Genomic DNA, 27,530 nt, shown 5'->3' with positions numbered 1-27,530 from the left:
CGCCGGCCCGCGGCGCCCCCCGGCCCGCCCGCGACCCCGGCCGCCCGGCGCCTCCTCCATGGGTGAGTGCGGGGCCCCCGGCCCGGCCCCGCCGTGCAGGCCCGCGGGCCGAGCCGCCTCTGCGCCCTCCGCGCCGGCTCGGGGAGGGGCGCGGGCGGGGGGCGCGGGAGAGCAGTGGGGGGGCCGGGCCCGCTCCTTCCCTCCGCGGGCGGGAGCTCGGCCCGCCCCCTCCTCTGGGGAAGGCCTGCTCGAGGGGGGAGGTGGACGCCAGCCTCCAAACTCTGCCCCCATGTAGGGGCCCGCTTCAGCAGCACCCCTGCCCCCGGCCCTGCATGCTGGCTGGGCAGGCAGCCTCTTTGCCTCTTCCCTGCCCCCTCCGCTGCTGCGCCCCAGTCCCTAGGGAGAGAAGCAGCTTGTTGGGGGCCAGATTCTGGGTCAGAGATGGACAGCGGGTAAGGGAGCCCACCCCGGGCCTTTGAGGGGGCGTCCACCCATAGAGGCAATGATGTGGAGGGCAAGGGTAGGAAGGGGTCTTGGACCCCTGGAGTCCCCCTTCCCCCAGCAGCCCTGCAGGGATCCCCCAGGAAGTCTGGGGCCCCACAAGGTCACCGACCCACCCCCCTCCCAGACTAGTGGGACAGAGGGAGGGAGCAGCTTATTTCCAAAGCCGTTCTCTCCCCGTGGAATCTGGATAATTTCCCTGGGGAACTGCAACAAGAAAGGGCTCTGCAAACAGATTCCCGAGCAGATAAGTTGGCATTTAAAAGAGAAAGGGACACTGACCTCCTTTGAAGGGAGGATTGAGGAGACGGCCCCACCCATCCTCTGGCCGGGAGGCCACTGGGGCCCCGGGGAGCCTGGGTGCCCCTGCCTGGGGCGCACCCTCCCTGAGCCCCCGCCTGGCTGATAACCCTCTGCTCCTCTCCTCTGCAGACGACCGGAGCCTGGCTGAGGAGAGGGGACTGCGCTGTCAGAACCCCGACTGCATGGACAAGGGGCGGGCAGCCAAGGTAGGGAGGCTGGGGGGGCTGGGGGCTGCTAGGGGCAGAGGGGACGGGGCCCTAACCGCCCTCTCTGTTCAGGCACGGATATCCACACGGCCCTAACAAGGGTGTAGCTGGCCCAGCCACAGTGTTGTCTGGGTTCAGGGGCGGGCAGGGCCACAGCGAGGCTGGTTTAGGACGCAGAGGGGCTGCCTCTGGCTCAGGAACAGCAGAGTGGGGGGACTTCTGCAAGAGCAGGGGAGTAGGGGTGCCCAAAGTCCTCTCCTGCACTGCGGTCCTTGTAGCCACGCAGCTGGCACCCTTTCTTCAGCACCGGGCCGCTCTTCAGGCCTGCGCATGGGTCAGGGGCACTTTGGGACTTCGCAGGAGTGACTGTGGCCATGGGGATGACAAAGGGAAGAAGGGACAGACTGGTATTGGAGTGCCAGGGCTTGGGAGCCGGGAGCAGGGCAAAACAAGAGGAATAATGATGAATATCGACGGGGCACTTCTGCCTGTTATGCACTGGGCTTTGTGCCACGCACTCTCTGTGTCGTCTGTGCTGCTTGTGGCAGCTCTGCTGGGAAGGCATCATTGCCACGTGTTCCAGATGAAGATACCGAGGTTCAGAGAGGTCCTGTGAGTTGGCAGAGGCCCCACAGCTCATGAGAAACGGAGCTAGGGTTTGAACCCCTCCCAGCACGCATGTGAGTGACAATAGTAATAACTGCCACAACTTACTGTGTCAGGCCCAGGCGCTGAGGACTCACTGTCTCCTCCCTCTGGCCTTCAGAGATCTGTCCTGTCATTATCCTCATTTATAGATGAGGACACTGAGGCTTGGAGAGGTAGTGGCTCCCCCAAGGACACATCACTAGGAGGTGGTAGAGCTGGGATTTGAACCCAGGGCCCAGCTCTGTGTAATGCCAGAGCCCGTGTTCCTAACCACTGTGTAGCTCAGCTCGGCCAGCTGCAGGAAATTAAAAATGCCACTGTCCCACCCCAGCTCCCCCACCACCCCCCTCAGCCCAGACACATGCGCATACATTCTGCACAGGAAGACCATGGTTAGAAGGGACATGGAGGACTGTTCTGGGGGCGGGGAGAGGGGGGGAGGCTGCCAGTTGCCGTGGTCACCGGGCAGGGGGGCGGCTGTGATGTCAGACAGTCTGCTGGCACGGATGGTGCCTGGCATTGGGGCTCTGGTGTGGGCTGGTTGCCTCTTCCTCAGATGGGGGCTTCTGGCAACAAACTGGCCTCAGCTACCCCCAAGATACATCCTGCCAGGGGCCTGCAAAGCCCTGGGGCCCCTCTTTTGGGCAGCTGCTCCTGGGGCAGGCCCCCAAGCTGCTGCAGGCAGGGGCGGGGGTGGGAGGGCCTGGACCATGCAGAGGTGAGGCCTATGAGACGAAAGCTGGTCTCAGAGCGAGTGTGGGCCCTCTGCAGCCTGCAGGTCCTAGCTCCAGCCCAGCCCTGGCCTGCCTGGAACTCAGCATGGCCGACATTGGCATCAGCAGCCAGAGGGTCACCCAGCCTGCAGGGGGAGAGCCTACACCTTGTCACCGTGGGATCCACTTTGGGACAAATGGCACAGACTCACTTTGGGACAGGGATGCCTGAGCGATCAGAGGCAGGAGGGCTAGTCAGGGAGGACATCCTGGAGGAGGTGGCCTCTGGTGGAAGTGAAAACATGGATAGGCAGAGCAGAAGGCAAGGGCAGTCCAGGAAGGGGGAACTGCCCCAGGCAGGAGTGCAGAGGCAGAAGAGAAGGGCCAGTAGGCAGGTCTCGCTGGGGGATGAGCTGGCTGGAGCAGAGGGCGAGAGGAGCTGAATGATACCCAGGTTTAGTGGGAAAGAGGAGCAAACAGCATCTTTATTGTTGATGATAATAATAACCACGACTGACCAAACACGTTTAGGTGTCAGGCGGGGTGTTAGGCCTCATGCTCGTCTCACTGAGCCCTCGAGAGGACCTCAGGAGAAAAGCATTATTATTATTCCCACATGACATGAAAGGAAACTGAGGCTCAGAGAGGTGAAAGAACTTGCCCACGTCACACAGCATGACTGGCAAAGCTTGGCCCGGAGTGAGAGCAACAGCCTTGTTCTGACTGTCCTCTCCAGCCGTGCTAGGAACGGCTAGCAGGATATGACTAGCTTTTTGAAGGAGATGACGTCATTCATTCATTCACCAAATCAGCTTTAAGCATCTGCTTTGCCAGGCCCAGTTCTAGGCCCTGGAGATCTCCAGGAAACAAAGGTCCTGCTCTCCTGGGGCTGACATCCTAGCTCCGCTGGGAGGCGGAGGGAAGTGAGCACGTGGGTTTGCCAGACTGGCCCCCCAGCTGCCCTGGGGAAGGGCCATCTTCCAACAGGGCTGGACCCTTCCGCTTCTAGGCCCACCCTGGAGGTTTTCTTTGAGCCTCTCCTGGGTGCTGGGACTTGTGAGATGAATCAGACACCCCACCTCTACCTCCTGCCCCTGGAGTTCACTCTAGGGGGAGGGCGATAACCAGGATGGGCCTCCTGGAGGAGGTCGCTGGCATCCTGAGGAATGAGGAGGTACTGAGATGGAGGAAAGCTGAGTGAGCAGGGAGGCATGTTGGGGCTGTAAGGAGCGAGCAGGGCCGGGAGACGGGGAAAGGGAGGCAGAGCTGGACAGGGAGCACCCTGATGTTAGGTGAGGAGTCTGCCTTGGAGACCACAGGAGAGAAGTGGTGTCCCTGCCCCTCCCCGGGATGAAGGTGTGTAGAGTAGCCCACATCTGTGAGCTCCCGAGTGAAAGCCCACCCCTTTCCAGCTGTGTGACCCTGGGCCGGTCACTACACCTCTCTGAGGTGTAGTGACCCGAGTTTCTTCATCTGGAAACTGAGGCTTCTAGAGCTGTGGTGAGGATTAAAGGAGGGCTCATATGTGAAGTGCTTAGCACAGAGGGTGGCAGGCTGTAGGTGTTCAAGAGAGTGCTAGCTGTGATCATGTGTTCATCTGCCATGGAGGGCGAGAGAAACCCCTAGGCTTCAGGCGTACCCTCCTTCCCCTCCCTGAGATCTGAGACCTCCCCAGTCCCATCGCGGATCCCAGCCAACCCTGTCCAGCCAGACAAATGTTTATCTGTCTGTTCCCAGGGCAGGTGGAGCTTGGAGTCTGCGGTAGGGGGGGAAGGGGGGAGGGGTGGGCGAGGATGGAGGAGGGGTTCTCGCCCTCCCTCACAGAGAACCAGGTGATGATGCAGTGGGTGTCCCCGCCCTCCTGCAAGGCAACCACAGGACAGACGGTGTCTGTACTCCCAGTGCCTTGCTGGGCCCCCTTGAGCTGGGTGCTCTGGTTAGAGTCTGTGCAGGGCACCCCAGGTCACAAGTGGACATGGAGGAGGGCTGACACTGGCCCAGGGGACACTGGGCCACCACATTCAAGGGGACAGAAAACTCAGGGGTGTTAATTCTGGAGATGGGACCCTCAGGGCATCATCCTCAAATGTAGGTAATGATTCTAGCAGCCAGCATTCATCCAGCACCTTCTGTGTGCCAGGCTCTGCTTGAGTGCTTCACCACAGGGACCTTGTCGAGTCCTCACACCCACCCGATGCAGTAGGGACCACCCCATCTCCATTCTATAGACGGACACTGAGAAGCAGGGAGGTGAAATGACTTGCCGAGGCAAGGCTAGGACTCACACCAGGTCTTCTGTCCTCAGAGCCTCTCATTTCTAAGGAGCCATCAGGAGGAAAGGGAGGTGAGTTTTTCTACATGGTTCCCAAGGGCCCTGGCAGGGGGGTGAGTTTTGGTTCAGTACAGGCAAGAGTTTCCAACAGCTGAAGCTGTTCCCCGACGTATAGGTAGTGAGCACCCCATCCTAGAGGTAGTCATGCAGAGCCGTGGAGGTGGATTTGATGACTTTAGCGTTCCAGCTTAACAATGGGCTGTGAAGTGGCAGGGATGAGTCAGGGGAGGCATGTGTCTAGGGGAGGGGTGGCCAGATGAAGACCAGTGGACACAAGGCAGAGGAAGGGGTGGATCTGAGGTTCTTGTGGAGAAAGAATGGGCAGGATGTAGTGAATAATGGGAGAGGAGTCACCTATTCTCCTGGGCAATGCTTTGGGGGTAAAAGGTTAGAGGCCAGGGTGTCCTTGAGAATGGCCAGATTCTGGGGATCTCTGGAAGTGACTGGACCTTTTAGATGCTGGTCAGCTGTAGACAGGAGGCAGTGTAGTCTGCAGCTGGAGAAAGGGGCAGGATTGGCTAAGTAATTTGGGGGGAGCAGGTGAAGGCATGGGGTGCCTGGCCCAAGAGGCAGGTACAGAAGACCTACCACGGTGACCAAGATGAGCTGCCCTGGCGTGGACTGAGCCCCAGGGAGGTCAGTGCTGCTGAGGAGGGCAGCGCCTGCTGGGTAGGGGTGCCTGCAGTCTAGAGGCCCGGCCTGATGAGGGGCCTGAGTGAGGTGGTCTCGTATTGGAAAAATCCAGGTGGGCCTGCACCCTGAGGCCACCGGGTCTCCCGGGCAAGATCCACCCTAAGGGCCGAGCCCCCGGCACCCATCTTGCCGGCATTAGTAATTAGGGAAGGGGGGAGCTGTGCTTGGGGCTGGTTGCCTGACTCCTCCTGCAGGACCCCTGTATCCTCATACATTCCCGCACCCCCAGTCCTGGGCACAGAGTTATTCTAAACCCGCGGTGCTGGGAGAGGGAAGCTGGGAGCCGCCAAAGGGCAGAATGGCCCCCTTTTTCAGCCATGCTTGGCATGGGCCAGGAAAAAAGAGTGGGGCACAGAGACAGGCAGGCCCGTTTCTCAGGCGCCGTGGAGGGCGCAGTTCAGAATCCAGCGGAAGCGAGCCTGGCTTGAGGCGATTCCGCAGGGCGGGCTCGGCCTGCAGGTCCCTCCGCCTGGACCCCCGGGGGGCTCCTCTCGCCGGCTAAGGTAGCTTCCTGCCGCAGGCCCTCGCCCGGGATGGGCGAGCCCCTGTCTTCAAGCCCAGGTTAAAGACTAGGGACTTTGAACTTTCCAAAGATCTGTAAAGGGCCAGCCCCCTCGGAGACGGTGACAACCTCCTCTCCCCTCTCCCTGCAGCCCGGACCCTAGATTACCCCCAACGCCGGCCGGGCTTCCTGCCATCCCGCTGGGCCGCCGGGTCGCGCGCCGAGCCCTGCCGGGATCCCAGCGCTCCCCCATCCCGGCCGGGCGCGCCGATGGTACGTCCCGGCCCGCCCAGGTGGTAGCGCCCGCGCCGGCCTACCGTAATTCCCCTACGTCCGGCGCCCCCAGCCGGCGCGGAGTCGACCGAGCCCGCCCCGCGCTCCGGTCCCCCTCGCCCTGCGCCCCCCCCCCGGGGCTTTGGCAGTCTTGGCCCGAGCCCCAGCCACCGGTGAGGAGACCCGGGTCCCTAGGTGAGTCTCACGGGGAAGCTGGGGTCCGGACGGGGCGGGGCTCCGGACCGGGGTGGGTCCGGGCGCCAAGACTCCCCCTGAATTAATGGACAGAATCCGGAGTAGAGGGTCCCACGCAGTCCCAGGCCTGCGGGTGGGTATCGAAGGGCACCATGGGCTCTACCTCCATTTACTTGAGGGTGGAGTGGGCTCAAGTGCCTGCCCCCGCCCCAGTGACTCTAGGCTGGGGTCAGCTTGGAGATATGGCACTGAGGAGCCACGGGGTCCCCGCCGCGGTGTGAGGATTGTTGGCGGGGCGAGAGGATCCCTTAGAGGCCTTGAGGCGGGATGGTAGGGAGGCTCCGCTGACCCGCTGATCTGGGCGTCCGCGAGTTGGTCCCAGGCGGAAAGTCCTCTCGAGGCCGGCAGGGGGCGCTAGAGTCTGTGCCTCAGGCAGTCTGGGCCGAGCTGGCACCCGCTTGGGGGATGGGGAGAGGGAGAGGACCGCTGAACCCAGGAGAGGCCCTGCCTGCCTTGATCAAAGATGAGGAAAAAGAGACCGAAGGGCCCCTGGGCCCTACAGATTGATTCTCCAGTAACCTTCCCCAGGTTTGGTGGCTCTAGGAGGATTTTACTATTCCTCTGCCTGGGCAGGAGGTGACGTTCATAGACCACAGCCTCTCCCTCTCTCCCTAGCACTGGGTCCCAACTGGACTGCTCCCTGGGGAGGAAGGGGCCTCGCTGGCTTCTGGGGCCTGTGTGGTGGGCCTGGCCTCCAAAGAGGTTCTTTACAGCCCTGCCATCTGCCTAGCACAGGGCAGGGCTTAGGGCAGGCTCTGCCTCCAGGTGGGCCCCACAACCCAAAGGACAAGGGGTGAGGCCCAGGCCTAGGGGAAGGGAGGAGCCAGGTGGGAGTGTGGAGAGCTGCCTGGCAGAGCCGGCCCCGCCCTCGCCGACTTGCTCACACACGCAGCCTCTGCCCCTGGATTTCCAGGGTGCCAGATGGGGCCTTGGGACTGGTAGGCTCCCAGGGGAGCTTAGCCTGGATGGGGAGCCCCTGGGCAGGGATGTCCCTCCAGCCAGGGAGCCCCGATTCCTGGTTCCAGGCCAGTCTGCTGTGGGCAGAGCACAGAGCTGGCCCCAGACCTGCCGTCTTTCCTGAACAGGGAGCTCCCTCTCCCACTGCAGACCAGGCTTAGGCCCCAACCCACTGTGGGGGTGAGGATGCCCACACGCCTCTGCTTTTCTGGGGCTGGGGAGACGGTGCTGGGAGAGAGTGGGAGGGGGGTCCCTGCCTTGGAGACTCCATTATTCATCAGCCCCAGCATCTGGTTTCTGGGTATCAGTTTCAACAAGCCGGTCCTGACTCATGAGCCTGGAGCTGGGGTTGGGCTGGGCTGGGGAGGGGCCCCCTCCCCAGGGAGTCCAGGGCTGGGACCTCTTTGGCCTGCGCATGGGCTATTTCAGCTCTCTCCTGTGGAGAGGAGGTAACCCCAGGAGCCTGCTGAGGCCTCCTCCCTCCCCTAGTGCAGGGGCTGGGGGCTCCTTTCCTCCCCCAACTCTGCAGGTTCCTTTACCCTGCACTCTTGGCTCTGGGGCAGCAAGGTCTTGGCCCTCTTAAGGAGCAGCCTCCTGCCCTGGCTGGAGGACCCAAGCAGCAGCATGACTCAGGGATGGCCAGGGCCCAGTCACTCAGGTGACCTCTGGTGACCTGCCCTGGCCCAGCCCCTGTGGTCTCCACTTGATGGAACCTGGTTTCCCCAGGCCTGTGGGATCCCCTAAGCTGGCTTTGGGATCTGCCCTGGCCCCAAGGGGGTGGACCTCAAGGCCCTGCTGCCCAAGCCACCACTTAGCTGGTCTTCATGCCCCCCTGCCTGCCCTGTGCCTGAGGCACATGGGTAAAGGTCCAAAGCACAGACATCCATTTCCCCACTTACCAGCTGGTGACTTTTGGGGGCAAGTCACTTAACCTTTCCAAGGCTCAGTTTCTTTATCTGTTAAGTGGAGATAGTAACAGTGTCTTCTCCTTAGGATCTTTGAGAAGAGTGAACAGGGTTTGCTGCCCAAAACTCCTAGCACAGGCCTGGCACTTGAGAGTGCTCAGCTGTTGGCCTGTGGGACAGCAGCAGGGGCAGGGGCCTGGGGAAGACCACCAGGATTTGAGGTGGAAACTGCCATGCCCCGGCCAGCAGGCCCAAGATCATGGATGCTAGGAGGAAGGAAGGAACCTGTGGTTAGGCAGTGGGGAAGGCTCTGTTGACCGTTGGCAGCAGAAAGGGACATCCTGGCTGAGACCTTCCCTGCCCCAATGGGCTTCTCTGACATGAAGACCCTTCTTCTGCCTTCCTTCATCTGTTGATCATCTAGTCTACACTGAGCACCTGCTGTGTGCCAGGACTGGTCTAAGTGCCGAGGGTGCAGTGTGGGCCAGACAGCCAAGCCCCTGGCCCCTGGAGGGGATATTCTGTCAGGGAAGAGTGATAATCAAAAAGTGAGCAAAGAAATAAAATAATTTCCGGTAGTAATAAGTGCTTAGGAGGAAAGAATTCAATTTAAGAGGATTGAGAGTGGGAGGGTGAGGGGCTATTTATTTTGAGAGGAGGGAGCATTTAAGTTGTGGCCCAGTGCCAGCCGCTGGAAGATCAGGGGCACATGGTGTTCCAGACGGAGAACGTAGAGGTGCAGGCACCGAGCTCGGTGAGCTGCAGGGACACAGGAAGGCCAGCATGGCGGACCGCCATGTGGGACCCGCCAGGAGCTGAGGGAGGAGCCAGGCCATGTTGGGTTTTATTCTAAGCCACTGGAGGGTTTTAAGGGGGGAGTGGCATGATTGCATTTTCATTTTCAAAGATCTCCCTGTGGTGTGGACAGTGGATGACGTGGGCTTCCAGAGCCCAGGCCACCCTTGAGACCTCCTTGCCCCCTAATAAACTATGCCCTCAAAACAATCTTCAGAGACTACCCTCCTCCTTTCCCCGTGGAACCAGATTGAGAAGGAGCTGTCTAGGGGGTGGGTGGGCTGATGACAACATGACCCCCTCACCACCACAGGTACTGAGGAGGGTCCCAAGGAGGCCATTCCAGCACCCCAGAGTCAGAAGTCTGGGTTTCAGTCTTGGCTATGGACTTTAATGTCACTTTATCCCCCACATGCCACGAATGGGGATAATAGTGCCCGCTCCCACTCCCACCAAAGAGTGTAAAGCGCTTTGACAACCTACAGTGGGGACCCCCCTCGGGCTCCGATGAGCGCCCCGTGGCGGTGGGGCCCGCAGAACCTCCCGCCGCGTCGGAGGGGCTCAGCTGGAGCCGCAGGGACCTCAGGCAAGCCAGTTGGGCTGTGGGGTTTTGCTGATGCCCGTCTCACGAAACTCCGGGGGGCTCCCAAAGGTCTGCCCTCTCCGCCCTTAACGACCAGAGCGCCTGCCTTCCGCCCGCGCCTCCCCCTATGGTCCCCCGGCCCCTCCGCTCCTCTGCCTCCAGCCCTGGCCTGGGCAGTGGGAGCGGGGGTCCCCGGGCTCAGGCTCTGAGGCGGGGGTCTCTTGGACTGTGGGCGGGCGCTGAGGTGACCTTCAGGAGGGCCCCTGAGCGCCGGGTGTGCGGTTTGCGCGGGGAAGCTGGAGGTCAGAGCATAAAGGGGTGTCCCCGGTGCTCGACGGGGAGCGGGGTCCGAGGACCCAGAGGAGAATGTATCCCAGTCCCGGTCCCCCCTCTTCTGCCACCAGCATTCAGGGAGCTCCCTCAGGGGAGGGAGAAGGGGTCCCCCCGCTGAGGCTCTGAGGCGGGGGTCTCCAGGGCCGGAGGGAGGGCCTTTCAGAGCCCCAGACGTTTGCGTTGGGGGTGGGGTGGAGGTCAGGGCAGAGTGGGGCGCCCCGGGGCTGGGCGGGGGTCGGGGTTCCGCAGTCAAGGCGAGGGGGCTGTCACCGGCGTGCCCTCCCCCTGGAAAGGGAGCAGGGCCGACGCGGACGCTCTGAGCCCGGGTCCTTGGCGCTGGGGCGCGGACCGGGGGTCAGAGCGCGGGCCCGGGCCGGGCGGAGGCGGGGCCGGGACCTGGCGGGCGGGCGGCGGGGAAGGGTGTTCCCGGCCCGGGGCGACCCGACCCCCCCCGGGGTCCCGACGCACTCGGCCGAGGCGGGCGCGGCCGCACAATGGCAGGAAGCGGGGCTCCGCGCTTTGTCCGGCGGGCGGCGCAGACCGCCGCTTCCTCCGGCCGCCATGGGGACGGGACCCGGCGTCTCCGGGCGCCGCGCGGCCTCCCGGCCGGGCCCCGGGCCACCCTCCCGGGACTGCGAGCCCTGCTGGGCGGGGGGCCGCGCCCGCGCCGGTGAAGGCCAGGTATGCGGGCGTGGGCGCGGGCGGGCCGGCGCGGGGAGGCCGGGGGTGTGCGCGAGGCCGGCCCCCCGCTCCCGCGGCGCGTCTCCAAGGCGGGATGGGGCAGGCGGCGGCCGAGCCCTCTGCCCGGCCTGCACACAGCGGGGATGGGGGCCTGGGCCCTGAGATGTGTCCCCCGACCCGGCCACCGAGGGGGCCGGGCGGCGGAGGGGGCCCGGCCACCCCCGGCCTTTTGTGTCTGGGGCTGCCTCCGGACACACCTGTGGGTTCCAGACCCTGCACCCTCCCCGCTTTCCTTCCTCTCCCCAGGCCCTGCCCACGCCCCTCCTACTCCTTCTGCCTCTGGCCCCAGCCCTTGTGTGAAGGGGGAAGACAGACTTCTGGGTCCCCATCCCCATGGTGGGGGGCGGTCTTGATCTGTTCCCCAAAGGGTCCCCCTCTGTATTTGTAAAGTTGTGGTCCATTTGCTGCCTCTGGAGATGCAGTGTGACCTTGCTTTTCCACCGGGTGGGCTCTCCCCTCTTTGGGTTGAGTCCTGGGAACTTTTGCCTCTAGACCCTGCTGCCCCTTCCCGGCTGGCGGGGCTGCTGCTGCTCTCCCAGGGTGGGCGTGGTAGGCAGCAGGAAGGCGGGAGTAGGCACCTGGGTCTGAGAGAAGGGGCCCAAGAGTCTGGCTTAGGGAAAGGGCTGCCCTGCTGTAGTGCTGGGGAGACCCCCGCCCCTGGAGGGAGCACTGGAGACCCTGTGGTTTGGAGATGGAGATGTGAGAAGGGGTGGGGAGCAGACACAGGGCAAGGGGGCTCTGCTCACCCTAGCCTCAGCCTCCCAGTTGGGCTTGTCTCCGGGGGTTCTCGGAACTTCATCCTCAACCAGACCTGCTGAGTTAAGTGAGGAAGCACCCACCTGGTTCAGATCCTGGGCCTGACTCTCCCTCTGGTGTCCCCGAGTCTGTGGGCTGCTGGGAGGATGAAGCCGATGAGGTCAGCAGTGGGCTGGGCATCGGCTCTGTCATTATTATTGTTAGTAGTATTAGGAGTAATAATAATAGTAGTAATAGTAATAATAGTAGTAGTCGGAGTAATAGGAGGAGGCGGCACAGTGGTGGTGTTCACCAAAGCCCACCACAGTGCTGGGAAATAAATCCTCCCAAGTCCCTCGAGGGAGCCCCGTGCCTCCACAGGGCGGGGCACATAGTGGTGCTCCGTAAGTATTTGTTGAATCTGCCACGGAGTGAATCTGTGTAAAATCTGCCGTCTGTCTGTTGGATTGGTTTGAAAACAAGACGTGGCACAGAATCGAGGACTTGGACTGGAAGGGTCCCAGAGACCCTTCGCAGGACCCCTGCAACCTAGCCTGGCTCTTGCATGTCACCCCCACCCATGGTGAAGCCAGGGCCTGGGTTGCTGGTAGGTGTGCAGCCCCACTGCCCAGTGCCAAGCCTGACACCAGCAAATGGAGCTGTCAGGGAAATCTTGAGAGGCCTGGAAAGGGTGGGAGGGGGCACCTCTGCCAGGCTGGCTGCCAGGCTAGATGCAGAGGACGAGAGGGCTGCCGAGCTGGCAGACCGTGGGGCTCCTGGGAAGAAGGGGCTGAAGTAGGGCAGGTGCCTTCTCCAGATTCATTGTCAAGAGGGGATGCTTGCAGCTGGGGGTCCCAGAGTCCACCATGCCAGGCCCTTCTGTCACCAGTGCCCTGGGGATGCCGGGGTGGGGGCGGGCAGAGCGTGGCTGAGGATAGGGGCCTTCGCACTTGGTTTAGCCGTAGATTCAGTAAGAACAGAAACACCTGCTCTAGTTGAAGGGCACCCCTCACCCTCTCACCCCTGCCTCACGCCCCGAGAACATAGTTGAAGACCCCTCGAGAAAGGTGCCTGGTGCTCAGGCTGCCATCAGGAATCTGGGCCATAATGTCCACGGCCACCTGCCCGGGGCCCAGCCCCTAGAAGTCAGCCCCCCTGGAGGAAGTGGCCTCCTCAGTCTTCCCCTTCCCTCACCATGCTATCATTTCTGTGCCCATGTTCCCTTTTCTGTCTGATGGAGGACTTGGGGGGGACACAGGAGCCCAAACAGGGAGTATCAAACTATGATTGATTTCCTCTTGTCTCCATAGCCCCCCAGGCTGACCTGAGGCTGACCCTGCCCCGTCTCCCTTCTCAGCTATCCAAGAGATGGTGTGAATGTGGTGAAAATCTGGGACCTGGAGCTACGCACACTGGGCTTAAGTCCTGGCTCCACTGGCTATGTGACCTTAGACAAGTTACTTAACCTTTCTGAGCCTCACTTCCTTTTCTGTAAAATAGGGACAGTCATAGCCCCTACCTCCTGGGATAAGCTGAGCCCTCAGTGCAGCCCCAGGCATATGGCGACCACATTATGAATGGAGATCAGTCTTTTTCAGCCTCGTCCTTTCTCCTCCCTTCAGCTACTTTCTCTGCTGTCCAGGCCATCCTCATCCTGTCTGTCATCCTGAAAATCTCTGATTGGGCTCTCCCCAGCCAAAAACCTTCAGGGACCCTCCATCACCCTAATTCATAAGCTGAACAAGTGTTTATTGATTGGCTAGGACTGGGGATAGGGCAGTGAATCGGACAGACTGAAATCGCTGTCCCTGCAGAGCTGACAAGGTGTGGTGGCATCAGGGTAAAGTGCACAGACTGTTGGGTGGTGGCCAGTGCTAAGGAGAGAAAGGGAGCAGAGTGGGGATCAGGAGTGTGGAGGAGTTGAAACCTCACAAGGGCGAGAGGGTGACTTGAGTGAAGATTGTCAGGAAGGGAGGAGAGGAAGCTGGTCGTTTCAGTATCTGGGGAAAAACTTTTCAGGCCGAGAGATCAGCAGATGCCAAGGCTCAGAGGTGGGAGCGCCCTGAAGAAGCGTGTCAGAGAAGCCAGGGGAGTGAGCAGGCCGGAAGAGCAGGACAGGAGGCTCACGAGCCGACCACACTGCAAGTGAGATGGGCAGCCCTTGTGGGGTTTGGCGTGGGTCTGTGTGACTCTTTGAACGGGGTCCACTCTGGCTGCTCGTGGAGAACAGACTGGGGCATGAGGGTAGAAGCAGGCAGACCAGTTATGAGGCCATTGTTGTATTCCCCTGAGAGGTGACGGAGGCTGGGGCAGGGGCAGAGGTGGGCTGAGAGCGTGGACAGGTTGAAGCATCAGGTATCGAAGGTGGAGCTCACAGAATTTTCAGACTGACTGGATGGGGGTGTCACAGAAAGAGCAAAGGTGACCCCAAGGTTCTGGCCTAATGTATTGGTTTCCTGGGGCTGCCATCACAGATTAACACCAACTGAGTGGCTTTGGAACAACAGAATTTTGTTCTCTCCCAGTTCTGGAGGCCAGAAGCCTGAAATCCAGGTGTCGGCAGGGCTGTGCTCCCTCTGAAGGCCCCAGGAGAGGATCCCTCCTGCCTCTCCCAGCTCCTGGGGGCCCCGGTGCTTCCTGGCATTCCTTGGCTTGTAGATGCGTCATTCCAGTTGATGCCTCTGTTGTCACATGGCCTTCTCCCTGTGTGTCCCTGTCTCTATGTCTCCTCTCCTCTTCTGATAAGGACACTCGTCATAGGATTACTCCATGCACTATGATTACAGACCCCAGTGTGACCTCATCTTAGCTAATGACATCTGCAGTGACCCTGTTTCCAAATAAGGTCACATTCTCAGGTCCTGGGGGTTAGGACTTAACTTGTCTTTTTGAAGGATACAATTCAACTGGTCACGCCACGCGTCTGGAAGGCATTGCCATTAATTGAGATGGAGGGAGCTCCCTGGAGAAGTTCAGGAGCTTATGTCGGATGTTTTACGTTTGAGATGCTAGTTAGCATCCAAGCAGAGAATCGAGAAGGTTGGTCTGGAGTCCTGGGTGAGGTCCCGACTGGAGATTTAACTGTGGGAGCCCTCAGCGTGTACACGGTGTTTCAAGTCTTGAGGCTGAGTCAGTAGAGGGTGGATGTCGATAAAAATGAGAAGGGACCACAGATGAGGAGATGAACAGGAAGCAGGCGAGGGGACTGAGAGGAGATAGGAGAATGAGCAGAACGTGGGTCCTGGGAATGGAGGAAGAAACAGTTTCAAAGAGACCATGTGTGTCAAACGCTGGGCCCTGTGGGAACGGACAAGTGGGCTTAGAGACATGGAGGTCATTGGGGACCCGAGAAGGGTGAGTTTGGTGTGATGGAGAGGGGGTAAAAACTTGATGGGAGAGGGGCTGGGAGAGAATGGAAGTATTAGAAACTCTCCAGTTGCGACCATTGTAGTAATAATTGATTTGGGCAAAAGTCATGAATGAATACACAGCCCTGGAATGGGAGATTGCTGGGGAGCAGGATATCTCACAGCATCAGCCCACAGCTTACTTGTCCATTACAAGGAGAAGAAGGGGCTTTACAAAGTACATCAAAATCCCCAAATGATCCGGCATCACGGGCGCACTGAGGAGGATGCACAGTCCGCTCCCTCCTTGCCCTGCCCAGATGCTCAGCCTGAAACTACCCAAGGACCTCTACACAAATCCCCCTTGAGGGGCTCCTGCCAGACCACTGGCTCAGACGCCTCAAAAGTGTCAATGTCATGAAGGACCAAAAAAAAGCATGGGGAATTCATTAAGAGGGATACACAGATACAACTTTGATTGGATCCTGTCTGAGAAAAAAATCTGTGAAGGACGTTATTTAGACAGTTGGGAAGACGTGAATGTGGGCTATAGATGGACTGTACGGCGACGTTCAGTTTCCCGAGGGTGACAGCTGTATTGGGGTTTTGTAGGAGAAGTTCCGTGCTCTTAGATAATGTCATGATTTCTGCACCAGGGGCGGGGTAATGAGGAGGAGGTGAGAGAGAAAGCCAGTGTGGCAAAATGTTAACAACTGGGGATACTAGAAGGTTGTACGGATGTCATTGTACTCATAACTTTCTGTAGGTTTGAAATATTTTCAAACAAAGTGTTGGGAAAAATAACATAAAGAGTAGCAGGAGGAGAGATTGGGAAGCAGCGAGTACGGATACCTGTTCACGGAGGTGAGCTGTAAAGGGTGGGGAGAAATGGAGCAGTGGCTGGGGATGGAGAAATAACATGTTGGTGTGCTGATGGGTACTATCCAGTTTGGGGGCAAACCTGATGATGTCAGAGGGGGGCAAATGCTGAGCCATGTCCCCGCACCTTGGCTGGAGGCTGGATCTCGGAGGAAGGCTGGCCTTGGATTGGAGCGAGGTGAAGCCCCCACAGCCCGGGGCAGGTAGGGGGACATGGTGGTGGGAGCACCTTCTGATGGCTTCTGTTGCCCTAGAAAAGTAGGAAGCAGAGTCAGCGGGGAGTGAATTAGGAGTGAGCTTCGGGAGGTGGGAGGTGGGGGGACAGAGGAGAAGATCTGAAAGTTATCCATGGTGGTGGAGGAGAGAGTAGACCAGGGTGAGATATGGTAAATTTGGGATCATGTCACCAAGCAACGGCCCATGGGCACCCAGATGCCATCACCTTTCCCTGCCTCCTCCCATAACCCGCTTCATGCCTGACTTAGGAATCTGGGTGGGGTCAGCTCTTCAGGGGGTGGACAGGTCACAGAACTGAGGGCAGAGGGCCTGGGTGGGGAGGAGGGTTGGGCATTCCAGTTCAGACACTGAGCTGGCCAAATGGGACGGCAGCCCTGAGCATTTTTTGGTGCCCTTCCTGCCTGTGCCCCAGGAAGACACCCAAGTCAGAGTCTCTCCCTCAGCACTGTGTTCCTTGTGGGCAGGGCCTAGCCTTTCTCTGCATCCCTCAGAGTGGACACATAGTAGGTGCTTGGGAAACATTCACCTGGTGAATTAATAAGCCTAAGGTGCCCTGTGGGGATGGCGGGTTGGAAATGAAGAGCAGCATATGTAGGGGCCGGGAGCCACACCTGTGCACTGTATGGTCTGGGCCGCAGGTGTGCTTGCCTGTGGCCCCATGGGGCCCAGCCCAACCCACCTCTCCCTCCTTCCCCGGGCAGGTATGCCACCACGCCGACTGCCAGCAGCTGCACCGCCGGGGACCCCTCAACCTCTGTGAGGCCTGTGACAGCAAGTTCCACAGCGCCATGCATTATGATGGGCACGTCCGCTTCGACCTGCCCCCCCAAGGTGAGCATGGTGAGGCAGCCCAGCTCGGCCGCAGAGCTCCCGGGGCAGCTCCAGACTCCCTGTCTGGGGGCACAGTGTCTTGGTAACTGTCGGAGCTGTATCAGGGCCATCAGAAGGACAGGAGTCGACTGTGAAGGGTGAAACCCAAATATGTCGTGGTCCACAAGTTTTTTAACAAGAGAAAAAATGGAGGCTGTACCTCATCTTGAGAGCAGGCCTGTCTTTGCCAGGTTCCAGGTCCTTCTTGCTGGGTCTGCACCTCCCACAGCTGCCCGTGCCCCTGGCCCGGGGCCAGCATGGAGAAAGCCCCCTTTCTTCTTGTCCTCAGGACATGGGACTGCTGGGCAAATCCTCCAGCCAGGCTGCCATTGGCCAGCAAGGCAGTGGGGATGGGGATGGGGTGGGGGAGGGCAGATCAGAAGGAACTTGTAAGGGGAAACAAGGAACCCCTCCTGCTGAATAGGGACCTGGCCCAGGCCCACTGCCAACTGGCTGTGCTGGGGTGGCTTACAGGCACCCGGGCCTGGCCAGAAATGCCAACCCTTTGTCTCCTTTCTCATCTGCTCAGAGGGACAAAGGGACTCCCTCCTCTGCCAGGGCCCTCTGGGACTTTGGGTGTGGTCACAGTGGTGGGGGAGGGGAGGCCTGAGAGAAAGATCCATGGACTTTGGTCCCTTCCTGCAACAATCCCAGAGGCAGGGCTTCCTTATCCTATTTTATAGATAGGTAAACTGAGGCCACAGGTGGATGTGTATTGGGGGTGGGGTATCACCTGAGGTGTCATCCCCAGGCCCTTGTGTCTTTTTGATCTGGGGGTAGCTGGATGATAAGCAATGACTGAGCCCCTGTCCTCACAGAACCCAAGGGCCCCAGCTAGTTTGGGGGAGGGGGGTGTCCCAGGATCGGTAGCACACTGTGTTCTGTCTGGAGATGGCTCTGTTGGAAGGCTAAGGAGGGGGACAGGGAGGGAGCAGGCACAACCCCCTCCCACTTTGCCCCAAAGGCTCTGTCCTGGCCCGGAACGTGTCCACCCGGTCATGCCCCCCACGCACCAGCCCTGCAGTGGACTTGGAGGAGGAGGAAGAAAGCTCTATGGATGGCAAAGGGTAGGTGAGGGGTAGATGGGCAGAGCAGACACCTGAGGGGTCCCAAGGCTGGGTCTCAGATCAGAGATCCAGGGAGCGGAGGCTTCAGAAGGACTGACTGGAGACCCCTCCCTGCCCCTGTGGCTGCCCTGATTCCTGGAGGAGGCCGTCCAGCTTGGGCCAGTCTCCAGGGCGTCTGGGATCAGACTGCCTGACTAGGTACCAATGGGTGTGACTCCTGTATAGGCCACCAGAGGGCGCACAGCCCCTTTCGGGCCCTGGCCTGCCTGAGTGCACCTGAGTTTCCTGGTCATCTGGGGAGCCAGGGGTGGGCAGCCAGCTGAGGCCCACTGACCTCCCACCCTGATGAGGGCCTCCCTGTGCCTCCAACCTCTGCCCTCACCGGCTTCCCTGCAGGGACCGGAAGAGCACAGGCCTGAAACTCTCCAAGAAGAAAGCCAGGAGGAGACACACAGATGTAAGGAGACCCCAGGCTGCAGAGGAGCTCCTGACAGCCCCTGCCCCTTTCCTTCCCAGCCCCAAGGCTGGGCCCTTCTGCTCTGAACCCCAGGACCAGGGATGGGGCCTGGAGTGAATGTGTCCCTCCCTTGCCACCCTGCCTGCAACCCAGCACGGCCCACCTTATCCCAGGTGGGGGGTGCTCCAGGAGCGCTTCCCTCAGGCATGAGGGATGCTGGGGGCCTCCCTGGGACAGAGGCGGTCTGGGGGTAATCCCTGCATTCACTCCCCTGCCGGGGTTCTCATCCTGGACCCTGGGGTGGGGATGGTGGGGACGAGGGATGCAGAAGCTAAGAGACCCATGTCCTCTCAGGACCCGAGCAAGGAGTGCTTCACTCTGAAATTTGACCTGAATGTGGACATCGAGACAGAGATTGTACCAGCCATGAAGAAGAAGTCGCTGGGGTAGGGCTTGGTGGGGCCAAGGGTGGAAGTGGGGCTAGGGGCAGGTGCAGCCTCCTGCAGGTATGACTGTGTATGTCCATGTGGTGGCCTGTGAGTGAGCATGTCCCCCACCTGTGAGCGGACCCACCCATGTGGTGTGCACACCAGTGTGAGGGAACGTGTGACGAGGGCCTGTGCACCTGTGTGTGTATTTCAACCCATGTGTGCATGGCCCAGTCCCTGGTGTGCAGACATGAGTATGTGAGGGCATGGGCATGTTGGCCTGTGTGTAGGTGCGTGCAGGAGTGTTTGAACCTCTGTGGGCAGGTGTGTGTATGTGCATGCACCTGTGTATCTGTGTACCTGTGTGTGATCCCGTGGGTGTCTCCCTTTTCCATTGGGAAGGCGAGGTGGAGCTGGGACTGTGGATAGAGTCGGGGTTCATGTGACTGCCCCCTAACATACACATCTCCGGTCCTGGAGCAGGGAGGTGCTGCTGCCGGTATTTGAAAGGAAGGGCATCGCATTGGGCAAAGTGGATATCTACCTGGACCAGTCCAACACCCCCCTGTCCCTCACCTTCGAGGCCTACAGGTTCGGGGGACACTACCTGCGGGTCAAAGGTGAGCAGCCTGCCATGCAGGTGGAGTGGCTGGGGCCTGGCTGGGCCTCCCGGAGATGGGCACTTCTTCCCAGGCTCAGGTTCCCATTGGCCATGGCCTTGGGCAGGCTCATTACCATACAGGTGTCTCTGCTGGGCTGTGGTGGCGGGTGCTGGCAGGGCGGGGCTTCGGGGGAGGGCAGCTAGGCCTTGGTTTGGATCCTCTGGGGAGAGAGGACTGGGGCCCCTTCCTCCACTGGACCTGGGTGTTGAGGACCTCTACTTGTCCCCTAATGCCACCTCAGCAAAGCCGGGGGACGAAGGGAAGGTGGAACAGGGAGTGAAGGACTCCAAGTCCCTGAGTCTGCCAATCCTGCGGCCGGCCGGGGCTGGGACCCCTGCCCTGGAGCGTGTGGACCCCCAGAGCCGCCGGGAGAGCCTGGACATCCTGGTGAGGAGGGGCTGTGTCAGGCCTGGGGGTGGGGAGGGGCCTCAGAGGGGAGTCACCTGGGCCCCTCACTGCTCTCTCTTGGGTCTTTAATCTCCCCTTCTGGAAAATGGGGCTTGCTCTGTGGATCGGGGGCCCTCTCTGGATCTAACCATACCCTAAGGTGATGGGTCTTGTCGCTGAGAATCTTCTAGTGCCTAAGGAGTCAGTCTGTGAGTGTGTCCACGCAGACGTTGTGTGGGGAGTGTGACTTCTCATGTCACTGGCTGTGTGCATGAGTGTGTGTCATTGATCCGTTTGGAGCTGTGCTTGTAAGTGCATCTGAGTGTGTGTGTGACTCTGCTTCTCCCTGCCTGCTTCATGCCTGTGGCTGAGGGTGGTCCAGGTGCAACTGTTTCTGGACCTTCCAGCCCCAAGAACATGTGTGGGTCTCAGGAGAGGTGGCGTCCCATAGTGGGGGTGTGGAAGCGCTCCCACATCCCAGGCCTGAGGTCCAGGAAACCCACCTTGGGGTAGGGCTGTGGGGGCCCGGGTAGGCCTGGCCTTGACCACCCCTCCCTGGCCAGGCGCCTGGCCGCCGACGCAAGAACATGTTGGAGTTCCTGGGGGAGGCGAGCATCCCAGGGCAGGAGCCCCCTACACCCGCCAGCAGCTCTCTGCCCAGCGGCAGCAGTGGCGGTGGCGACAGCTGGAAGAACCGGGCAGCCAGTCGCTTCAGCGGCTTCTTCAGCTCTGGCCCCAGCACCAGTGCCTGTGGCCGGGTATGTGGTCCTGTGGGCCCTGGGGCAGGGCAGCCGGCTGGCCCTGACTCCGGGCCCTGATCACGGGTCTCCTTCCAGGAGGTGGACAAAATGGAGCAGCTGGAGAGCAAGCTGCATGCCTATGGCCTCTTTGGGCTGCCCAGGCTGCCCCGGAGGCTGCGCTTCGATCGTGACTCCTGGGAGGAGGAGGGGGAGGAGGAGGAGGAGGAGGACGCCGCCTGCCTGTGGCTGGAGGACAGCTGGAGGGAGCTCATCGACGGGCATGAGGTGGGTGCCCCCCACAGCCTTCCCCTCCCTCCTCACCTGGGAAAGGAGGACATTATCTTCCACTTCATGGGGCCCTTCCGAGGACTCAGTGACAGGATGTTCCACGGGACAGCCCTGCCAGGCTGCTGTCATCATTAACTCACTTTGGGAAAACAGAGGCAAGGTGAAATTGCTGCTTGGCTGTTTTCATGGCAGAAGAGGGCCCAGAACTTGGGGGACCTCTGTGTCCCCAACAGGACAAAGGAGGTTGCATGCAGGGTTGCTCACCCTTCTTCCCCACCCGGGCTATCCTGGCACACTGCGGGGCGCCTGGACGACCCCCTGCCCTTCCTGCAGAAGCTGAGCCGGCGGCAGTGCCACCAGCAGGAGGCGGTGTGGGAGCTCCTGCACACGGAGGCATCCTACATCAGGAAGCTGCGGGTGATCACCAACGTGAGTGTGTGGCCACCCCCGGCCCAGAGCCACCCGCTGCCTCTCCCCAGGGCCTTCTTTTGGGTGCCCCTGAGTAGAGTCTGGGCCTTTGCAGAAGGAGCAGGTGCCAGGCAACAGAGAGAAAGAGAGTTAGGGAAGGGCCACCCCCTGGGGAGGAGGTGAATCCCATAGGCCAGCACCTGGGAGGGGGCTTCACCTGGGAGGGGGCTTCACCTTTGAGGGGGCTTGGGGCATGTTTGCCAGTTGACTGAATTAACACAGGCCTCATCCTCTCACTCATTCATCCAACGGCTACTCTGAACACCTGCTGTGTGCCAGGCGCCCAGCAGCCCACACCCTAGAGGTGGAGACGGTGGGTAGGCACTGGCGGGGGGGGGGGGCGGGTAGGGGTAGGCACTTGGACAGCACAGATCCTGGGCTTGGAGGTTGAAGAAGGCACCCTCTGAGCTGAAACTCCGAGGCTGAGCCAGGGCAGAGGTGGAGGAGAGAGTTCCAGGCGTGGCCGCCAGGCTTGTCCCCCAGTTTCCCTCCAGGTGGGGCCTGGGCAGGGCGACCCCCAGGTGGGCCATGGGGGCTGAGCCTTTTCTCAAACGGGAAACCCTGTGTGTCCCAGGCTGGCTCAGGGCCTCCTGGGAGGGGGAAGGGGTAGAGGAGAGTCTGAGAGGCTAGGTGAGGTGTCGGGACTGGGTCCCCCTCAGCTGCAACGGTCGCTGCCCCCACAGCTGTTCCTGTGCTGCCTCCTGAACCTGCAAGAGTCGGGGCTGCTGTGTGAGGTGCGGCGGGGCCTGGGGGTCTGGGGGAGCGGTACTAGCAGGAGGCGGGGCCTAGCCGCGGGGGCAGGGTTGGCAGAGGGCGGGGCTCACGGGTGGAGTAGGCGTAGGGCGGGCCCAGGGGCGGTACCAGGGAGCGGCGGGGCTGGTTTCGGGGCGGGGCCTGGTCTCAGGGGGCGGGATAGGGGAGGGGCTAAGGAAAGGGCGGGGACTGACGGGGCTAGCGGTGGAATAGGTGAGGGGCGGGGTCCGGCCGAGGGGCGGAGCCGAGTGCACCTCCCGCCCCTGCAGGTGGAGGCGGAGCGCCTGTTCAGCAACATCCCCGAGATCGCGCGGCTGCACCGCGGGCTGTGGGCCAGCGTGATGGCGCCCGTGCTGGAGAAGGCGCGGCGCACGCGGGCACTGCTGCAGCCCGGGGACTTCCTCAAAGGCTTCAAGATGGTACTGGCTGGGCTGGGCACAGGCAGGAACACTGAGGCAGGACTGGGGCGCCGATCCCATCTGCCCCTCACCCCACCCTCCCCCTGACCAGTGGCCCCCGCACGACCTCTAGTGGGCAGAGGCAAGGAATTCCGAGTCGGTTGCCCGGGTTTGAACCCCACCTGGCCACCTACACTTGCTGCCTGGCCGAGGGTGGTCCCTTTCTCTGAGGCTCAGTTTCCTCCTGCGGAAAACAGGGGTCATGAGCTTGCCAGGCCCTGGGGTGGTCGCGAGAGTGCAGTAAGGAAGGGTTTGGGGAGCGCGCCGTCACAGGTGCTGTGCTTGTTCTGTCCCGGGCCAGTTCGGCTCCCTTTTCAAGCCCTACATCCGGTACTGCATGGAGGAGGAGGGCTGCATGGAGTACATGCGCGGCCTGCTGCGCGACAACGACCTCTTCCGGGCCTACGTCACGGTGAGGGCGGGCCGGGCAGGCTAGTGGGCGGGGGCGCAGGACGGTGGGCCCACCTGGACTGCAGGTGCTAGGGGGCTGGCGGTGGGCGGGGCCTGCGCTGAGCCCCGCCCCGCCTGCCCGCCGCAGTGGGCCGAGAAGCACCAGCAGTGCCAGCGGCTGAAGCTGAGCGACATGCTGGCCAAGCCCCACCAGCGGCTCACCAAGTACCCGCTGCTGCTCAAGTCTGTGCTGAGGAAGACCGACGAGTCTCGCGCCAAGGAGGCCGTCATCACCATGGTAACCGGGACGCTGCTGGCGTGGTGGGCCGGGTCCCTCCCCGACCCTGGGCCTAAATCCCCGCGGCCCTTGGCCCTTGGCCCTTCCCCAGATCGACTCGGTGGAGCGCTTCATCCACCATGTGAACGCCTGCATGCGGCAGCGACAGGAGCGGCAGCGGCTGGCAGTCGTCGTGAGCCGCATCGATGCCTACGAGGTGGTGGAGGGTAGCAGTGACGAGGTGGACAAGGTGGGCACCCTGTGTGTGTGTGTCTGGGGGGGTGTCCCTGGCTCTGCCGGGAGGGAGGAAGGGGCACAGTGGCAGACAGGGGCTGTGCTGGGAACCTCGCTTGAGATCTCCTAGCTGAGATGGGGAGCCAGACCCTGACCTCTCCTTCACTGGTTCCCTCCACCCGCAGCTCCTGAGAGAATTTCTGCATCTGGACCTGACAGCGCCCATCCCTGGTGCCTCCCCAGAGGAGACGCGACAGCTGCTGCTGGAAGGGAGCCTGAGGATGAAGGAGGGGAAGGACAGCAAGGTGACTAGTGGCCACCCCATTCCCAGGGCCCCCGCACTCCCTCTTGCCCTGTGGGTTTGGATCCCCCCTTCCTGGGGACCTCCTGGGCCCTAGTCAGCAGTTCTCAGCTGCTCAGTCGGTTGGGTGGCCATTCGAGAACCAGCAACTCTGTGGTCATATGAGGAATGATTATCTGCCTGCAGTTTACTCTTTACAAACACAGCAGCAGGGTCACAGCCCGTGGCATGTGGTTTTGCTCACTTGCGAGTGCCATATGGGTTCCTCGTTGGAGGGAAGGGCCACATTCCCCGAGCAGGCCAGGAACACCCCAGAGTGTTGCACGTAAGCTATTAATCATGTGGGTGTCAGGTAACTGAGAGTCTGCAAATCATAATTTTGAAATCATGTCCCATTGCCTCTTTTTTTTTTTTTTTTTTTTTGGTGAGGAAGATCAGCCCTGAGCTAACATCCATGCCACTCCTCCTCTTTTTGCTGAGGAAGAGTGGCCTTGGGCTAACACCTGTGCCTCTCTTCCTCCACTTTATATGGGACGCGGCCACAGCATGGCTTGACAAGTGGTGCATCAGTGCGCGCCTGGGATCCGAATCCGGGCTGCCAGCAGCAGAGGGCGCGCACTGAATGGCAACACCATGGTGCCGTCCCCCCGTTGCTTCTTTTGAAGAGGAAACTTGTAGTTGAAATAAGTCACAAATATATAGTTCAAAAGAGAAAAAGAGGGCCGGCCCCGTGGCTTAGCGGTTAAGTGCGCGTGCTCTGCTGCTGGCAGCCCGGGTTCGGATCCCGGGCACGCACTGACGCACCGCTTGTCCGGCCATGCTGAGGCCGCGTCCCACATGCAGCAACTGGAAGGATGTGCAGCTATGACATACAACTATCTATTGGGGCCTTGGGGGAAAATAAATAAATTAAAAAAAAAAAAAGAGAAAAAGAGAAAATCATCTTGCTCTTCACTTTAATTTTGCTCTCAGGTTCCGGAGGCCTGGGCAGGGAGGGTGTTTGGTGAAATCTGAGTACCCCCAGGAGAGGGTGTTGTAGAGACAGGCTGAGGGGCTCTGCCTGAGGCCCCAGGACCCTGGCCCTGACCCCTGGCCTTTCCTGCTCCCCTGTCACCCCAGATGGACGTGTACTGCTTCCTTTTTACGGACCTGCTCTTGGTGACCAAGGCAGTGAAGAAGGCTGAGAGAACCAAGGTCATCAGGCCACCACTGCTGGTGGACAAGATCGTGTGCCGGGAGCTGCGGGACCCTGGTGAGGAGGCCGGCCCCTGGTCCTGGGCAAGGGCTGTGATGGGCAGAGGCCGTGGTCTCAGCTGAAACTGATGCAAGCCCTTCCTAACCAGGCTCCTTCCTCCTCATCTACCTGAACGAGTTCCATAGCGCTGTGGGGGCCTACACGTTCCAGGCCAGCGGCCAGGCTTTGTGCCGTGGCTGGGTGGACGCCATTTACAATGCCCAGGTGAGAGCAGAGTGGTGTGCAGGCGGGCAGGGCGGCCTGGTGTGGGCTGCTACTCACAGTCCGTTCGGCCCCTATGCACCCCCACCCCACCTGTAGAACCAGCTGCAACAGCTGCGTGTGCAGGAGCACCCAAGCAGCCAGCAGCACCTGCAGAGCCTGGAAGAAGAGGAGGATGAGCAGGAGGAGGAGGAGGAGGAGGAGGAGGAGGAAGCAGAGGAGAGTAGCACTTCCGCTGCCAGCTCCCCCACCATTCTGCGCAAAAACAGCAACAGCCTTGACTCCCAGCACTGGTATGCTTGCCTAGGACCACCCAGCAGGCCAGAGCAGGGCAAGTACTCCAGTCCAGGACTCCTGACCCCAAGGCCACTGACACTGGACAGGGCCTAGCCATGACCCCTTCCTCTGTATGGCTTCATGTTGTGAGTCCAGTGGGTGGGGGAGGGCTCTGTCTCCCATGAGAGTCCAGGTGGGGATGGCAGTTTTCAACTTGAGTGCCAACTCTGATCCATTAGTGGTAGTAGCTGCCTGGAGCTGCACTGAGGATTCTTAGGTTGCACCCAGCAGGAAGGAGTGCTGTCATGGTGACAGACACCATTACTGATGTCTGTGTTGTGGGCACAGGAGTTGGGAGATCTGGCACATGTGCCACATGCCTGCCATCTCTGAGCCTTGAGCTCATGGAGTGCAGAGGCTATAGACCTCTGCATTGCCCAGCCCGGGGCTGCACCAGGCCGTCTTGGTTTCCTTTGGCTGTGCTGACTCGGTCCTCTCGGCCCCACAGTGCCTCGGACGGCTCCACAGAGACCCTGGCCATGGTTGTAGTGGAGCCTGGGGAGACGCTGTCCTCTCCCGAGTTCGAGGGTGGCCCTTTCAGCTCCCAGTCAGATGAGACCTCTCTCAGCACCACCGCTTCTTCTGTCACGCCCACCAGCGAGCTGCTGCCCCTGGGCCCGGTGGACGGCCGCTCCTGCTCCATGGACTCTGCCTATGGCACCCTCTCCCCCACGTCCCTGCAAGACTTTGTGGCCCCAGCCCCTATGGTGGAGCCAGCGCCCCGGCCGCCAGACTTACCACAAGCCCCTTCACCTCCACCCTCGCCCCGCGTCCGCCGTCGAAACCCTGTCCAGCTGCTGCCCCGTCCGCCCCCCCTGCTCAAGTCCAAATCTGAGGCCAGCCTCCTGCAGCTGCTGTCAGGGGCCACCCCCCATGGAGCACCCCCAGCCCCCAGCCGCAGCCTGTCGGAACTCTGCTTGGCTGCTACAGTCCCTGACACTAGGACCTGGGGCTCCCCTTGGGAAGCTGGGCCCAGCTGGGATTGCCGGGAGGCACCATGCCCTGGCAGTGGCCCCAAGCTGTCAGAGCTGGAGGGCAGAACCAGCTTTCCAGCTGGGGAGCCTGAAGAACCTGCTAGGAGGAGCAGAGAGCTGCCCTCGGGGGCCTCGCCCAGGGTCCAGCCCGAGCCACCCCCAGGGATCTCTTCCCAGCACAGGAAGCTGACGCTGGCCCAGCTCTACCGAATCAGGACCACCCTGCTGCTTAACTCCACGCTCACTGCCTCGTGAGTGGCCTGACCTGGGGTAGAGGGCAGGTGGCCCAGCGTGCTGGCATTGAGCCACTGAGCCCCAGGAGTGGATGGGGCACTGTCATGGCTGCAAGCAGATGGCATTTGGAGCTGGGGATGGGAGAGGGAGCCTGAGACTGCCCCAGAGCCTGAGTAAGGATATCTACGGCGGGCAGTGGTGAAGGGGCCTGAGAATTCCAGTAGGGAGGAGAGGTGGCCAGAGTCCCTCTGAGTGGCATTAGCCAAGGAAGGACTGTCTCTCCCCTCCCCTGCAGCGAGGTCTGAGCAGAGGGAGGCCCTCAAGGGGTGCCACGGACCAAGGGACAGCTGACAGCATGCCTCTGGGGGCATGCCAGCCCCCACTCCAGCTGCTGCCTTGTGCCCAAGCCCGAGTGCCGGCCAGGACCCCCGCCACCGCCCTGGGGCCCAATTTGCACTTTGCCAGACTGGATGGAAGTGGAGGAGGGCTCAGCAGAACCCCAGGCCCAGGCTGCAGTACCCCCTCAGGACCACCCCCCCGACGGCCACCATCTTCACTAACCTGTCCCTGCTCCCTACCCCCGGAGGGCCCTTACCCACTGCTCCCTGAAGTCACCAGCTCCAATCCTCAGAGCTGGGCTCCAGGGCAGTCCTTCCCACCTCCACCCTCATCTGGCCCCAAATGGGAGATGCCCCTGTCCTCACCCCCTTCCTCCCAGCCCCGCTGGCCACCCCAGGCTTGGGTTGGGCTCCATGTAAAGTTGCATATTTATTGAGCTTTTGATTCTTTTATAAAGACTTGTGTATACTCCA

The 27,530-nt window shown here is 61.0% G+C and overlaps 1 protein-coding gene across 7 annotated transcripts; it reads left to right on the top strand.

Moving 5' to 3' along the window:
* On the top strand, positions 1–27,530 carry PLEKHG5 (pleckstrin homology and RhoGEF domain containing G5). Of its 7 annotated transcripts, XM_058552771.1 has the most exons (23): positions 1–62; positions 934–1,010; positions 4,677–4,715; positions 16,640–16,769; positions 17,773–17,875; positions 18,272–18,332; positions 18,687–18,778; positions 19,244–19,380; positions 19,664–19,809; positions 20,373–20,567; positions 20,646–20,834; positions 21,171–21,266; positions 21,989–22,039; positions 22,328–22,477; positions 22,818–22,928; positions 23,055–23,204; positions 23,296–23,433; positions 23,603–23,722; positions 24,838–24,970; positions 25,062–25,177; positions 25,274–25,467; positions 25,959–26,735; positions 27,014–27,530. In XM_058552771.1, the coding sequence occupies exons 1-23, from the start codon at positions 59–61 to the stop codon at positions 27,021–27,023; spliced, it is 3,219 nt and encodes a 1,072-aa protein (XP_058408754.1). In that variant the 5' UTR covers positions 1–58; the 3' UTR covers positions 27,024–27,530. The 7 variants fall into 7 exon arrangements, with proteins under 7 accessions (XP_058408754.1, XP_058408756.1, XP_058408758.1 ...); XM_058552773.1 differs by lacking the exon at positions 4,677–4,715; XM_058552775.1 differs by lacking the exon at positions 4,677–4,715 and having other exon boundaries at positions 25,959–27,530.

The sequence above is a fragment of the Diceros bicornis genome, chromosome 13 (assembly GCF_020826845.1).
Source record: "Diceros bicornis minor isolate mBicDic1 chromosome 13, mDicBic1.mat.cur, whole genome shotgun sequence".
Taxonomy (NCBI): Eukaryota; Metazoa; Chordata; class Mammalia; order Perissodactyla; family Rhinocerotidae; genus Diceros; species Diceros bicornis.
Note: the sequence above shows the minus strand (reverse complement) of the source record. Positions and strands in the feature narration are given on the sequence as shown.

Excerpts from the sequence above, each read along its gene's own strand:
- PLEKHG5 (XM_058552771.1), top strand. Across the intron at positions 18,779-19,243 it reads ATGAAGAAGAAGTCGCTGGG|GGAGGTGCTGCTGCCGGTAT; the intron begins GTAGGGCTTGGT and ends GTCCTGGAGCAG. Across the intron at positions 23,723-24,837 it reads AGGAGGGGAAGGACAGCAAG|ATGGACGTGTACTGCTTCCT; the intron begins GTGACTAGTGGC and ends CTGTCACCCCAG.